Source organism: Ursus americanus, chromosome 4 (genome assembly GCF_024610735.1).
Source record: "Ursus americanus isolate L20-20 chromosome 4, mUrsAme1.1.p, whole genome shotgun sequence".
In the NCBI taxonomy this organism is placed as follows: Eukaryota; Metazoa; Chordata; class Mammalia; order Carnivora; family Ursidae; genus Ursus; species Ursus americanus.
Window position 1 is genome coordinate 9,897,483 of NC_142130.1, and position 15,288 is coordinate 9,912,770.

Genomic DNA, 15,288 nt, shown 5'->3' on the forward strand with positions numbered 1-15,288 from the left:
GTTCTCTCATTTATTTTGCTAAACAAACCTTTAACAAACTACCCACTTTTCAAGCAGACACTATTACAAGAGGTTAAATGATAGGACCAAAGACTTATTAATAAAAGGTCGATCAATCTGGGATTTGGATTTAGAATTCCACCCAGAACTTTCCCAACATTAAAACTAGTGTTCTTTCCAACATATTATATACTAAATAGAAATGTATAAAAAGAGCAATGAGATATCAGAGAAAGGAGCAAGTTCCGTTGGTCATAATGGGGAAAGGGGCCAGCAAGTCTTTTGAGGAGGAAATGAGCTGGGCCTTGCAATGCTGGTGGCCCTGTTCCAGGCAGATGGCAGCTGAAAAGGGCATTCTAAGCAACATAACCATGTGAGTAAGGCTGACAGTAGTGCAGGGCATGACATGTTCACGGTGAGTTGTGAGTGGCTTAGATGTCTGGCTGTGAGAAAAGCAGACGGAATGAGTAAGCCCAGCATGTCTGATATGACTTCCTGATTCTTACATATACCTTGCCGAGGACTTTTCTGTGGGCAATGGGGAATTTTGGAGGAGCTTTAATTTTAAGCAAGGGAGGGTGTCACATTACTGTGATCCTTTCACAGCTGTGGGTTAGTAATTACAACCTTGAAGGCATTTGTGTAGCCCTAAAAAGGAACTAAAACTGCAATTTGGTTGTGTTACCACCAGGAGGCAGCACCTATGACACTAACTAAACACTTTGCCTTCCATACTCTTGAGGCAATAAAGGGATAATGAAAAGGAGCCAAAAGCACAATGACTTCAAGTGTATTTTTTTTTAAATCACAAGTCAGCTTCAAATATTTAGATATGTATGAAGTTTTCAGGCAACTTATTTTTTGAGTATTATTTCACCAAAATGTAAAGGACCTTCATAAAGTGTTTCAATATTCCACACTGAAAGTAGACTATTCCAAACTTTCCTGAAATGAATCAACAGAGAGTTTGAAATAAACTGCAGAAATTTTATCTAGCAAAGGAAATTCTAGCAAGGGAAAAAAGCGCACAATTAATCCAAATATTTCTACTCTCTAGGGTAAAACCTTCATTGTCAGGCCCTTGAATTGTAATACTTCACCAGAATCTGGTCTTATTGCTTTTATATTACTGGCATAAATTAGCATATGTCAACATATCTTCGGGAAAAAATAATATCAGGTTAAAAAAATCATAAATCAATTCTCATTAAAACTGTTTGATTGTACCAAAAGCTGGTCTTAGAGCTACAGAGAGAGTGTGAAAGTATTAGAGGAAGTAAATTAAGTCATTTGATGAAACTGAGCAAATGGAATGAGACCTCGCTTGATCAATACTCTTTCTGGGGAGCAGACAAAGAAGAAGGCTTCTGATGGCTCTAACTGTAAACAGAATCAGGTTCCTTACGTTACCAGGTCACTCTTGAGTTCATCTGCTACCATGAATCTTACTCTTCTACTCTTCAGAGAAGGAACACATTAAAAATAGTCTACTGTCATTGAATGGGGAGCTCTGAGCCACAATCCAGCATCTGTGCCCCCAAATGTGAAAACAACCCAAGGCACAAGCTTTACCCATTCTACTCGCGGGTCAAAGGCAAAGAGGTCACGAGTTGTCAGAAAGTAACTCTGAATTGTGCTGGAAAATTATAGGTCAATAAGGAACTGTTTATGTAAGAATAGCTAATATTTATTGAGTATGTTTATATGCCAGACATTGTATTAAACATTTTAATGCCTCCTCTCATTTAATCTGCGACAATGCCAGGCGATACTGATTACTATCATATCCCCTCTCTTATTCTAAAGATGAGAAAACTGGGATGAAGTTCACGTAACTATTCAGGGGGTAGAGCTAGAATGTGAACTCAGAATTTGAATCTGGAAACAACAGGCCCAAAGAAGAAGAAACTTCCCTTTCCAAGAAGTCATCTTTAATGGTTGCATGTTTGATGAAAAATCGGTCCTAGAACCTTTTTTTTTTGGAGGCGTGGGAGGGGAGGGGCAGGGGGAGAAGGAGAGAGAGTCTCAAGCAGACTCCATGCTCAGCACTCAGCACGGAGCCTGACACAGGGCTCGATCTGACAACCCTGAGATCATGACCTGAGCTGAAATCAAGAGTCGGATGTTTAACCGCCCGAGCCACCCAGGTACCCCAATCCTGGAACTTTTTGATCTTGACTCACTATATCTCTCATGCCTGGTTCTTCCTGGTTCCTCCAATTCCCCTCCCAGCTCCTTCCGACAGACACCTCAACCGTCTCCACCCACGAATAACTGGAGATGGGCCTCCTTTTTTAAAATTTTTTGTTTTGTTTTGTTCGGGATTTTTATTTATGTATTTATTTTCCAGGGCTGTCATAATTTTATGTTCCATCAAAATAGGCAAGGAAGCTTCACTTCCTATTTAGCACTTGAAGTAAACATAGTTTGATCCCCAAACATTTAACAGTTTATCTTTTTTTTTAATTGAAGTATAGTTGACATACACTATTTTATTAGTTCAGGGGATGGGCCTCCTTTTTGGCTTAGCTTCATAACCTCCTACTCCTGAGTGGAACCTGATCGCACATTTCCCTGAGCTCCGGAGGCTGGCAGCCAGGAAAAAACTCTTCCTGTGAGCCTTCACTGAGGGTTTCTCCTCCTGCTCAGGCCTCTGTGGCTCTTACCTCCGCCCAGTCTTGACTCACATTACTCACCGCCCACCCCACACACCCGCCCATACCTTGCCACATTACAGACAGAAACTGCAGAGCAAAGAAGGGGATTTCAGATAAGAGAGCGCCCCCCCCCGTCCTGTGCTGCCCACCCCCTCCAATGCTCCACCTGGCTTGGAAAGAACAGAGGAGAGAGAACGGTGTCCGCGACAGAAGCGAGGAAAAGCACACAGCCATGTGCCTCCCACCCTTGGTGCCTGGCCTTCGCCTGTCCTCTCCACTCCGCACATGCTCGGTGCTCACCTCGCCAGCCCTATAACGCCTCCTCACTGTCATCCCTCCTCCCCCCCAACCCTCTGCTCTTCCTGCCTCCACCCAGGGAGGACTCACCCCGTCTGTCCTCTGGATCTTTCCCTTCCCCGCCCAGTACCTCAACCTTCCCTACCTCCCACCCACCGAGGCACAAAACCTGCCCCCGACCACGTGAGTTTTCTCCTTGGTCAGGAGGCTAGATAAGGAGGTCTGAGTCTCTATTCAAACAACCAGGATACAGCCCCAGGACTCCAAGTTTGCCTCATGTCCTTTCCAGTGATGCCCTGAAAAGACAGTGTGGTACAACAGTAGAGCTATAAGGGGTGAGAATTTTGACTCTATAAAATAAAGAAGCACATTAAATGATCTTCCAGCTCAAAGTTCAATGCTCCATCTATCAAGTCTGGCAACTCTGTGATTATAAGAAAATTCATTCTGACTTCTGAAACAAATTCGAAATGAGCCTCAGAGCACAAAAACTTAAATGTTGAAGACTGGAGGAAAAGAAAAATGTCAACTAAGTGTTTTTTTTTTTAGGTTGTCTTCTGTCGGTTTTTAGTCTTCAAAACATGAATATTCATGTGAACTAAGAAAATCACGTGTCATATTAAACCACTTCATAGTATTACTCAACATGACTTTTTGTCAGTGCCTGGAAAAGGTAATATGCCTTACAGTTCTAGCCTTTCATGAAGATTCCATTTCACAGTCTCACTCCATTGATGCCTACAGGCTGCGAGCTCAGAGGCAGCCCTTCACACTAAAGAATAATGCAGGCCCAGCTGAAACCCCCACGGCCCCTCCAGATGTATCAAGAGCCCACGACCCACTCCATCTTTTGTTTCCTTTGCGGAAATACAAACGTGCTTCTCACCTTTCTCTCCTCGCTTCTTCTTTGTTCTGTCAATATGGTCCTTGAGTTGAATGCGGACCTGTCGTTCATTAGGTTGGTCTCGTATAAACGGATGCTTCATCAATTGTTCTGTTGCTGGCCGCTGGCTGTGATTCTTTACCAAGCAGCTCTCAATAAATGACTGGAATTTCTTTGACCTGCCACACGAAAGAGATGAATCCACAGATAAAAAGACGATCCAAAGAAAAAGCAAACTTCCATTTTTTAGAACACTACAATGAAAAAAAGAAGAAATCAGGTTCAATTAATCAACACAGGGATCAACCAATCACAGAGTAGGTCTAGAACTTTATTAGGCACCATGGGGTTCAAAGGCATCATCACCATCAACACACAATTCGGGCGATGTATGGGAGTTACATGCATAAAAGCATTTTTGCACAGTTTAGATATAATATCACACAAGAGAACAAAAGGAATTGGAGAAGAGAAAGACCTTGGTGAGAGTCATATCTGGAAGGTCTATTGTAATGCGGGAACCCGAGCTGGGGTTTAAAGAATGAAGGGGAAATCACTCTGGGAAGACAGTTCAGGGAGGCAGGAAATAGTGAAAAACTAAGGTTGGGGCTGAGCACATGACACGTCGGGGGACGCTGAGGTAAGCTGTCTAAATGAGGCAGGAGATGCAAGCTGGGGGACAGCAAAATCAAGGCTGGCTGGGTAAGGAGGAGTACTTTTTGTAGAAATGAGAAAGATTCTTACTTGGTAAAGTGAACTTGGTTAGGTAAATTTTATAATTAGTAATTTCAAAATTACTTTTGAACTTTGTTCTCCAATTAATAAGAACAGGGTGTATGTGTATGTTTGCTATCAACCCATGGACTTGGAAACTTAGGGCTAAGTTCGTACCCAGACGCGTACTTATCTCCCTCTAGAAAGGCACTATTTCCTCAAAGATAAACCCTGTGCCAAAAAGGCACAGGGCAGGGGAGAGCTGGTGAGAGACACTATAGCAATGAGTAAGGCAGCAAGTCCACACGGTGGTAGAAATGAACGGTGGACTTTAGCTATGATTCATGAGTTGGGCATGCATGTACTTGCTAAGAGTTCTAAAAAACTGTCCAGCACCGTCAATAATTACTTCACGCCTATATAGCATGCCTTTCTGGTGTGCTCCACTGGCAGCCTGGCACATCGCCCTCAGAGACCTTAGGGGAACTCTGGTCACCCTCTTGAGGTCCCCACTCTGCTCAGAGCAGGAGGGAATCCATTTTGTGCTCTCCGTCGCCCTCCTGTGGAGCGCTGTGGAGTAACAAGATCGGATCCCAGAAGCCAGCTATCCCGGATCGGCCACAGACTTCAGGCTTGAACGTAGTCCTCATCACACAGAACACAACTGTGAGCATATTCTTTAAAATTCAAATGCAAGAGGGCACTCAATGCAAGAGGGCACTCACAGATGCACCACTCTCCACTTCGGCCCAGGTCAAAGCAGTTTCTCATCTTAGTCCGTGTTTTTAAAGGACTGAATTATTCATATTGTTTCCTCCTTAAATTTCTAAGCTAAGTTCAAGCTTTTAAATTATTTTACATAGAAGCAGAGGTACCCTGCTATGCTTGGGGTCACCCCAGGATCAATCAGGATCGGCCACCCTGTGGACTGCGGAAAACAGTAACAACAGGGTAGACGTTCTATGCACCTTCTTGCCTGTCCTTCCGCCCAGACCCCTGCTTCCTCGCAGCAGCGTCCCCAGTGTCCACGTGCCTGGGTCATCTTTGCAGCCAGAGCACACTTCCTGCCCTCATACGCTTGACCGAAGGAATGCACGCATGGCTATCAGATGTGAGTTCTGGACAAGTGTGTGAAATGGCTACCTTGTGAGGGGCAGAGAGGGAGGTCTGGAGAGGAGATAGTATAGAAAATGCTTTCTTTTTCAGACCCACCAGCCGAATCCGTGGAAGCACAAATGTGGTATCATCTAAGGAGACCCTGTGAAATAAACCGTCATGGAATAATGGGCTGTCCTAAGCAATAAACTGAGGAGAATGAGTTCACCTGCATAAGGAAGAAGGCAAATTCCACACCGCACTTTTCTAGGTAGAAAATCAATATCGAGAACATGAAAACAAAAACAAATTAAGACAGGGAGCTGTTAAATATTCATGAGAAATGCAAATGAAAGCTCTGGGTTTTTTTCTCCTGCTTGCAACTAGAAGGAAGTGCTTTCTTTTTATAAAGTGCTCAACTATTAATTAGAAGGTGATAAATAAAAGAAATCACACCCAATTTAAAAATGAGATCCAGACTTGATAAATTGTACATTCCGTTCCACAATACTGACACCTAACGAAAGGCAGTGGCATCTCTAGGAGGAGAGGGCGCTCAGAGTTCAGCAGAACCAGGTACACAGTCCTCTTTCCCCTACCTCTTTTTTTTTTTTAAAGATTTTATTTATTTACTTGACAGAGATAGAGACAGCCAGCGAGAGAGGGAACACAAGCAGGGGGAGTGGGAGAGGAAGAAGCAGGCTCCTAGCAGAGAAGCCTGATGTGGGGCTCGATCCCAGATCGCCGAGATCACGCCCTGAGCAGAAGGCAGACGCTTAACCGCTGCGCCACCCAGGAGCCCCTCCCCTACCTCTTGCGGTGGGAAGGAACCTTCAGAGATACTCAGGTGAATAACTCTGGGCCCAAAGGTTGGGCCAAGATGTGTAGGACCATAAAGCTGGCAACGTATCTCATGTCTTCTTCAAATAGTACCGTTTGAAGAGAAAATAATGCTTCCTTAAAACAAATCTTCGAAGAAAGATTCATTGTCTTTTAAGTTAGTGTGCAAAGAATCAATATGCTTAATTACACGTTTAATTAAAAGTAAAAACCCTTGACTGTTTGCCAAGTGGTCTAACGGGTTTAAAGTACATTTATATAGCTTTATTGTTTGCGTCTCTGCTGCTGGTAATTTAGTTCTGTCTCTTAAAAAAAAATGCCTAAGATTAGTAATACTAATTTCCCCAGGGTTGGCCTAGAGAGAGATGTTAATGTTTGCTGCTTACAGCCGGAAGCCCCGGTTCTAATACCAGCCTCGCCAAACACTTTATCTTCCAAGAGTTTCTCTACTTATATATTTAATTGTGTTAGAGGAATTAAAAACGCCTGAAAGATGATTACATTAGTCATTATAACCAGTCGGGCTAAAAGGTTTTGGTAATCACAGGACTCCCTAAATGCAATTTGAGCTTCAGAATTTGCATTTGCCCAGAACTACCCTTTTTCTCTATGTTAGGCTCTATCACTTCTTAACTGTGTGACTTTGGGCAGATTATTTTTAGCTTCTCTGTGCCTCAGTTTCCCTGGCTGTAAATGGTGATCTTGTTAGGATTTATCTCAAAAGACCGCAGATGATTCAATGAATGAATTCATGTAAAATACTTAGCACGGTACCTGTTACATCATAAACGGTATGTGTATAAACATAAGGTGTATGCATGTTTGCTGTTGTTAGGACTATTACGAATGACGACGAGGTCCTGGCAACCTCTGACCATCACCAGGCTTAAACAACAGGAGTATCTCTCTGCCTTTATGGCTGAGGGTAAAAATTTGAAGTTCAACTTCTGTCGAACTGAATAGCATAGTGTTCTTAAAGGGAATTATTTCACATATATTTGGGTTAGATATGCTAGCAGGAAGAGTCAACGAGACCATTGTCTCCAAAGAGACCATGCAAAAAAAGTTAATTTTAAAAATCTGTGCAGCAGTTTTTGTTTTGATTTTAATAAAGTCCAAAGTCACATTACTACTAGCAAATTCAGTTAATTTGAAATATTTTCGAATATTTGCTTTATATTAGTATTATTTCATTTGGAACACACACATACCCCTAAATAGCTTTGTCGTTTCTTTTTTTCTTTTTTTTTTGTTAAAGATTTTATTTACTCATTTGAGACAGAGAGATACAGAGAGAGAGAGAGAGAGCATGAGCAGGGGGAGGGGAAGAGGGAGAGGGAAAGCAGACTCCCCTCTGAGCTGGGAGTCTGACGTGGGATTCGATCCCAGGACCCAGAGACCATGACCTGAGCCAAAGGCAAATGCTTAACCATCTGAGCCACCCAGGTGCCCCAGCTTTGTCATTTCTTAAAAAAAAAAAGTGTCTGGGGCGCTTGAGTGGTGCAGTCCGTAAGGACCAGGTTCTGGTAAGTGGGAATGATTTCCTTCCCCCGCATGCCACCCCGACAACGTAAGGTGCAAAGAGCAGTGCTCCTGCCTCTCTTTCCCTAATATTAAGGCTCAGGAAAAGAATGTTCAACTAAGAGACTAGTATCCCGTTCTCTATCACTCTAACCTTGAACTTAAGAGGCTGGATGATCCAGAAGAGAGAATGGGTATTACAAACTTGGGAAACTAAAAGATTATACAGACTTGTGCAAGGAACATAACCCACCCAAGCCTCAATCTTATAGCTACAGAATGAGGATCAGAGAATCTACCTGGCAGGGTTGTTGTTAAGATTAAATTTATATATATGTATAAAACTATATATATATATATACACATAATCATAAATATAATAAATATATACGCACACACAAAAATTACTGAGTCTACAACATGCATATGCCTTATATGTCCTGTTTGTTGTAGACTTAGCAAGTTAGTTGGAAATGACCTTTAACTGAATGCTTATAGTAAAGAGTTCATGGCCCATCTCTACCACAATGGTGCCTCCCTTTGGCAGTACTTGGATATATACCCCGAGAACAGTGTACTTCCTCTGACAATTCATTAGGCAGAGAATAGCTGGATATAAAAAGAACACTTTGGAGTTTTGTTTCTTTTGATGGGTGGGGAGAAGGATCCTCTCCCTTAAAAAATAAAAGGAAATGAAATATTGCTCTTCCTCCCAAACACCAGGGCATAGTAAAGCAAACCCTAACTTATTTCAAATCACTTTGGACCTGGTCATTCAACAAAGTACTCCGCAGTGCTTAAATATTTTCACTTAAAAAGTAGAATTCTCTTGGGCCACCTGGATGGCTCAGTTGGTCGGGTATCTGCCTTCGGCTCAGGTCATGATCTCAGGGTCCTGGGATCGAGCCCCACATCAGGCTCCCTGCTCCACGGGGAGTCTGCTTCTCCCTCTGCCTGCTGCTCCCCCTGCTTGTGCGCCCCCACCCCCGACAAATAAATAAATAAAATCTTTTAAAAAAAGTAGAATTCTATTGCAGAGAATTGGGAGCCGCATCCTGTGCCCTATGGCCTGGTGCGGGGGGAAGGGTGGAGGGCTGCATGGCCATCTTATAAAGGCCAGGTTCTGAGTGAGAAAGAGCCCTTCACCAGGGCTTCTGTTTTCCCACTCACTCTTAAACAGCCAAGTCATTTCCCTTTCTCTGTCCAGCAGTGTGGCACTCACACTCCTAACTGGCTTTTCTTCAGAGTCAGGGAGGTCGGGTGAGATGGAGGCCTGACCTCTCACTGTCCCTGGACTGACCCAATTCCCGGCAGCACCACCAGAATGAGTTCTTGTTGTCAAAGGCTGGAAGCAGAAAAGTCAGCCTGTATTTTCCTCAAAGTCCGTATTTCTCAAACAAGGTCAATGCAGAGTTGATCTTTTTAGGAGCAGAGTCAATGAAAATGAAAGCTGTAGTGCAGGGGCTGTTCCCTCACTTTTCTAAGGGGACAGACAGGTCATGCAAAGGGCAGTGCAGGCCCAGGATAAGAGGAAAACAGGGTAAGTGCAGTGACCAGCTTCGGAGTTGGGGAGAGGAGGCGACGGGCAGAAGGGCCATCTGGTACCTAGAAGGGGCAGGAGCCGCTCACCGGGCAGCGCGGCTGCATCTCTGCACAAAAGGCCCGAAATGCGAACGTGATGCTCAAGCCCCTGATTTCTAAAAGCTGGCAATGAATACCGACGCTTCTGAGACACAGTGCGCAGGCGCACTGTGCTGACCAAACGTAACGCGTGTGTGGAAGGCCAGTGTGTCCTCCGTGGGCTGACCCCTGGAAACCCCTGTCCGGCAGCAGTGCAGGGAGCGGGAAGCGAGGGAAGGCACGCGGCAAGGAAAGCCCACTGTCTCCAGTGTGTGTGTGGCGGGCAGGGGGACAGGGAGGCGTGGCCCGAACGACAGGCAGAAAGCTAGCAGAGGGCTTTGCAGCGCTCCTGGTGCTTCCCGGGAAGGAACTGAGCTCAATTCTTTCCTGGGGAGTCTGTTCCGGGGAGCAGGGAGGAAGCAGGGCGTCCAGGCCCTGCTGGTCATGTGCCACGCAGGGGCCCAATGGGAGGCTGTTGCTGGGGAGAGAACGACCGGCTCACACAGGGACCCTCCAGAGTGAGGAGGAGGAGCGGGGCTGCTCTGCCCCCTTGTTGCCAATAGAAACCCTCAAGCTCTTCGCCTACAGGCCTCGGCAGCTGGGGACTGCCCGTCCCCTCCGGCTAGTTCCCTCGCTTCTCTGTGCCGTGTGCCTTTCTCTTGTCTCACCGGGGTTGCTCCGTCATTACTAGGTGACTGTATTCATTAAGACTGCTCTCTGTATAGCGGAGGGTGAAGATGCGGGTGGGAGGGGACATAAGGGTCCCAGTGAAGGGTGATCGTGAAGTGATCACGAAGTATGAAAAGGGGCAGAAAGGTCTTGAGCCTTCATGCTCTAACTGACCAGAATATGTCTCTAGAAAAAGATAGGGGGTCATAAGTGGTCCAGGAATTGGCCCCAGGCCAGGGCAATCAGAGATTCAAGAATGTATTGGGATGTATCAGGATACACCATATACATGGGGAAGAAAGGAGCCATGAATTTTTGTTATGCAATGATAACGTACAAAGACCCTCATACAAGTACACACAGAAGCCCAACTTCTGGTCTAACCTATAGAACTGTATTTCCCACACTTGAGTCAATCGCATACTACCAACACAGTTTTCTTGTCTGTTTTTTAAATAGGCTCCACACCCAGCCTGGAGCCCAAAACGGGGCTTGAACTCATGACCATGAGAGTAACCTGAGCTGAGATCAAGAGTCAGACGCTTAACTGACTGAGCCACCCAGGCGCCCCCCTATCAACACAATTTTTAACCAGACTCTTACGTCATCCATCTTAGCATCCACTTGGTATTTTTCTTTGAATTAGGTCAATTTTTTATGTGAATAAATTTATTAAACAGGAAGTTTGTATTACTGCCCCAAATAAGAAGCCAATATCACGTGCCACAAAGGGAAAACAATAGTAAAAACAAATATTACAAATATTTATGCACAAACCAGTGAAATCATCCCATATTACCAGGTGTGTGTATGCACTCAACAGGACTGCCATCTTAAGGAGGGAAGAAAGCCAGCCAACCTAACCAGCTGAGTTTTGGAACTATCACCCCCTCTGACGAGATGTCTTGTGCTGCCAGGCAAGATCTTTCTCGGGAGGATGAGAAATCAAAGAGCTTTCGTGTTCTTACTTGGGTTCCACTACTAACTTTAGCTAAAAGCTCCTTACCTTGAAGGGTGTGGTGATAAAGCCTTGCAGTGCAAACAGTAGGTACTTAATATGTGCTTTAAGATGAGTGGCAGCCTATGGAAAATCACTCACCAGATCTCGGTGTATGTTGGCCTCATCATGCAGCTGGACCTAAGGGTCTGAGCTCATCCAAGGGCGCGTGGCAGGAGAACCCTGCCCTTGGATCGGCAAAGCACCGAAGGAGACCAAACTCACCACTTCTTCGACTTCAGGCGAGGCGCTGGGTTCCGGGGGATGAGGAAGAGGGCTCTCATGGGGTGCATGTCACAGAGAGCTGCAAGAGACCAAAGCAAGGGCCCGCTCAGGTTCGGAGGCCAAACCCAGGCCAAACGGCTCTGAGGCCAGACATGCTCAGTGAGCACAGGTGGAAGATGGTGAAGCTTCTATGTGTTGAGCATTTAAGAGAGCTGATGTCTAATTACAGAAGTCTCAGAAAATACGGGCTTCAACTAGACATTGTTAACATTCCTACTTCTCCTTCATATTTAAGAAAACTAAGTTAAAGGGTCAAACCTTTGCTTTGCTATAAAGAACCATCGCAGATTCAGAGTAAACAACAAGAAAACAACACAATGGAGATGGCAGGTTCTTTTTAATTCGTAAAAGCCTAAGTCATAAAATGAAAGATAGAGGCTCTATTTCTTATACACTGAAGGCTCATACACATGCAATGCTATCTCCATAGATTTTTTTAGAGTATATAGCACTAGGCCCGAACACCTTTCTCTCTGTATTTCCAAATATTCGGATAGCTTTTCAGGTTTCATGACAGGCTTGTTTCTGTTTTTTGTTTGTTTGTTTGTTTGTTCACTGGCTGCAGGAAGAACAGAGAAATCAAGGCGAAGAGTGTCTGCTGGAAAAGTTATTAAAATATCTCAACTTGTACATGTGTACATGGCATTATGGTTTATAGAGAAAGCACTCATGCATTCTTATTTTAACCAAAATATTTCACTAGTTTACTTTTCAAACCTCCGGGGGTATCTTTTCCTTTGTGCCCAGAATAAGAATATATTCTCCCTAAAAGCTAAAGGATTCTGTGGGGTAGAAGTTTATTTTTAGTCCCCTCTACTACTCATCAAGAATGATAATATGGGAATAACATTTCAGACTGCAATATATGATTTTTCTGATGCATAAATGCCTATTAGCATTGTGAAGGAGGGGAATTTTGTCCCCAAACACTTCAAATCCATCATGCTACAGATGAATTCTACCAACTCTAGAGTGGCAAATTCAAAGGCTACGGTAACGTGAAGACAGTTGCATGAGCAAAAGGACCTGCCCTGCACGGAAAGGGGCTCCTTTGGGTTCAGGTCCTCTAGAAAGCAGACACCAAAGCAGCACGAACCACACGAGAAGATGGTACCAGGGGAAACTGCTGCCTGAAAGGCAGTTGGGAGGCGGCCAGGGCAGGCTGGTAGAGCTGTCACATTGCTCTGCAAGTCTGATCGGGGAGAAAGCGAGAGGCAGACCAGGTAGATGGAAGTGTGCTAGACTGTCCTGCCACCTGCGGGAACTAAGTGGTGGAAACGAGGAGTGAGAGTTGCCTACGAAGGCATCTTGTGTGTTTGAGAAAAACGTCTGCCTTATATCCCTGTGATGCTAGGGACACTGAATGCGGGGGTGGGGTAGTACGGGACTTGGGGGCTGCAGCACCAGCGGGACCCTTGCTGAGCTGTGCTTCCTGCAGGGAAGTCCGTGGAGCCCAAGGTCATGGCCGGCGCGGCTGGCGGAGGTGCTCTGCAGCACCAATGGAACTCAAGGCATTTCAGATGTTCCCCGGGGGGCCGGAGCCCTGGCCACCTGGCCTCACACCTAAAAATCTAAACAGCAGTATCCTATTAGGAGTGAGAGCAGCTGAGTACAAGGGTTTGCGTAACTCGCGTACTGAGAATCAGTTCCGGATTGTTGTTAAGTTGGAGCTTACAGACTGTGGGTTGGCCCCAGTTTTGCATTAGGTAAAGAGCAGTGCAAGAATAAACGACACGCGGAACCTGTCAAACAAACCAGATTCCCGAAGTTCCTTTCCCTTTCCTTTCTTTTTCCCTTTAAACACAAGATCCTCACACAGCTCTGAAATGAATGGATTTGGTTGAGCTACGATGACTTTGCTTTCTAAACACGCCAGCTCGAACCCACACTGGGCTCGGCGTAGCAGAAGGAAAGCTAGGATGGCGCCTGGCAAGGAAGGCTCGGTACCTGCAGAGAGCCGCCCAGCAACAGAGCTCACCCAGAGGAAGGTACTTACGGGGGGCACCTTCTGCCATCTCGATAGCGGTGATTCCCAAAGACCACAGGTCACTCTGAAAGAGACGGAAGGTACACACACATGCGTAAGTGCAGGCAACAAAGAATAACTGCTCCAGCTGGTAACTGCTCCAGGACTCCCTGTAGGAAAGCCATTCCTTTATCAACCGACTTCACCCACGAAGCTTAAAAGTAGGGACAGCCTTTTTTTTTTTTTTAATTGCTTTTCATAGGTAGCAACTTTCAAGGTCTGATCTGACACATGGTGGGTTTTCAGAAAATCTGTGAAAAATGAATATGAGGTTTTAAAAATTAACTGATCACCAAAATTTATCTGTAGATAGAACCATATGAAATTGGTATGATCCTACTGTTTTTTAACACCTTTATTCAGGTATAATTATCATAGAATTAACTGCTTATATTTAAAGTGTGTCATTTGGGAAGTTTTGACACGTATGCACCTGTGAAGCCATCACCACAATCAACACTGCGAATATATTCTGCACCCCCAAAAAGTTGCACCTGCTCCTGTGTAGTCTCCCTTCCTGCCCTTGCTGTCCCCTGACCCGGTCCCTGCTCTGAGGCAACCACTGGTCTGCCTTCTGTCACTAAGGATTTATTTCCATCTTCTGACATTTTATAGACATTAAATCATTCCATCTCTTCTGCTAATGTAATGGATTAAGGTCTAGCCTTGTCACCGTGCACAGTAGTCCTTCAGTCCTTGTCACTGCCGACTGCTGAAGTTCCATCGTGTGCACAGACTTACTACACTCTGTTCATCCATTCACTTGTGGATGGACATTCAGAGTGTTTCCAGTCTGAGCTACGGCAAAGAAGCTGCTACAGACATTCACGTACAAGTCTTTGTATGGACAAATGCTTTGACTTCCTTTACGTAAACACCTAGGAGGGGAATGGCTGAATCATATAGTAGACACATATTCAGTGCCTCGTCTTGACCCACAAAGACAGCAATTTCAGATGGTTTAACCAAATAAGACGAGGACAGGGCAACTTTTGGGTGGTGGCATTCACTGATACATCTCCAAGGCCTCGGACAGAGCCAGGCGCCCGCCATGGTAGGTGCTCGATATGTTTGTTGAATGAATGAACAACATCTCCTATCTTGTAAGTAGACAATACGTAGAACAGAGAGCCTGTACCCTTATATTCTTTCTTATGGTAGGACTGACTTTGATGTTCTTGTCAGAATGTTCTAGATTAATGCTTTTACCCCTGCCTGTGCAATCTGCACCTGCAACAGTATGCTGATCCTTCACTCCGTGTGTATGGCTCGGATGTCCCTAAGAATTGCATAGGAGGGAGCAAATCAAAAGAAGGGGGAAACCAGGTTAGGAAACCCCAGAAGAGAGGCTTGCTGCTTCAACGTCCCAGCAGATTGGTAAGGACACACAATGTGGAATTTGGTTCAATGGCCTACAATCCTGATGAGGACTTTCATCCCCCGTTCATTTTCAATATATCCTGCATTTTGTATGTTATGCCGAATTCTCTCCTATAACCTCATGCAGATTACAGAGATCAAAGTTAAGTTTCCTTGCTATTCCCATCAAATGTCAAGGCCATAAGAAAGGAGGTATACCTAGAAAAGGGACTATGAAATCCATGCTGAGCCACTGCCCAGAACTAAACTTCTCAGTATCCCGAGTGACAGTCAGCCCTGTTCAGTATTTGGACAGAGGCCCTCA

General features: G+C 44.9%; 1 protein-coding gene across 8 annotated transcripts in view; it reads right to left on the reverse strand.

Annotated features, from left to right (window-relative positions):
• TNIK (TRAF2 and NCK interacting kinase) overlaps positions 1–15,288 on the reverse strand; it is a 373,645-nt gene that overhangs the window by 92,391 nt on the left and 265,966 nt on the right. For all 8 annotated transcript variants that reach the window (XM_087861395.1, XM_087861392.1, XM_087861390.1 and 5 more), the window contains exons 8-10: positions 13,575–13,629; positions 11,519–11,597; positions 3,841–4,016 (exon numbers count right to left, since the gene is read on the reverse strand). In XM_087861395.1, coding sequence (XP_087717521.1) covers positions 3,841–4,016; positions 11,519–11,597; positions 13,575–13,629 — 310 coding nt within the window. The remainder of the gene's footprint in view (positions 1–3,840; positions 4,017–11,518; positions 11,598–13,574; positions 13,630–15,288) is intronic.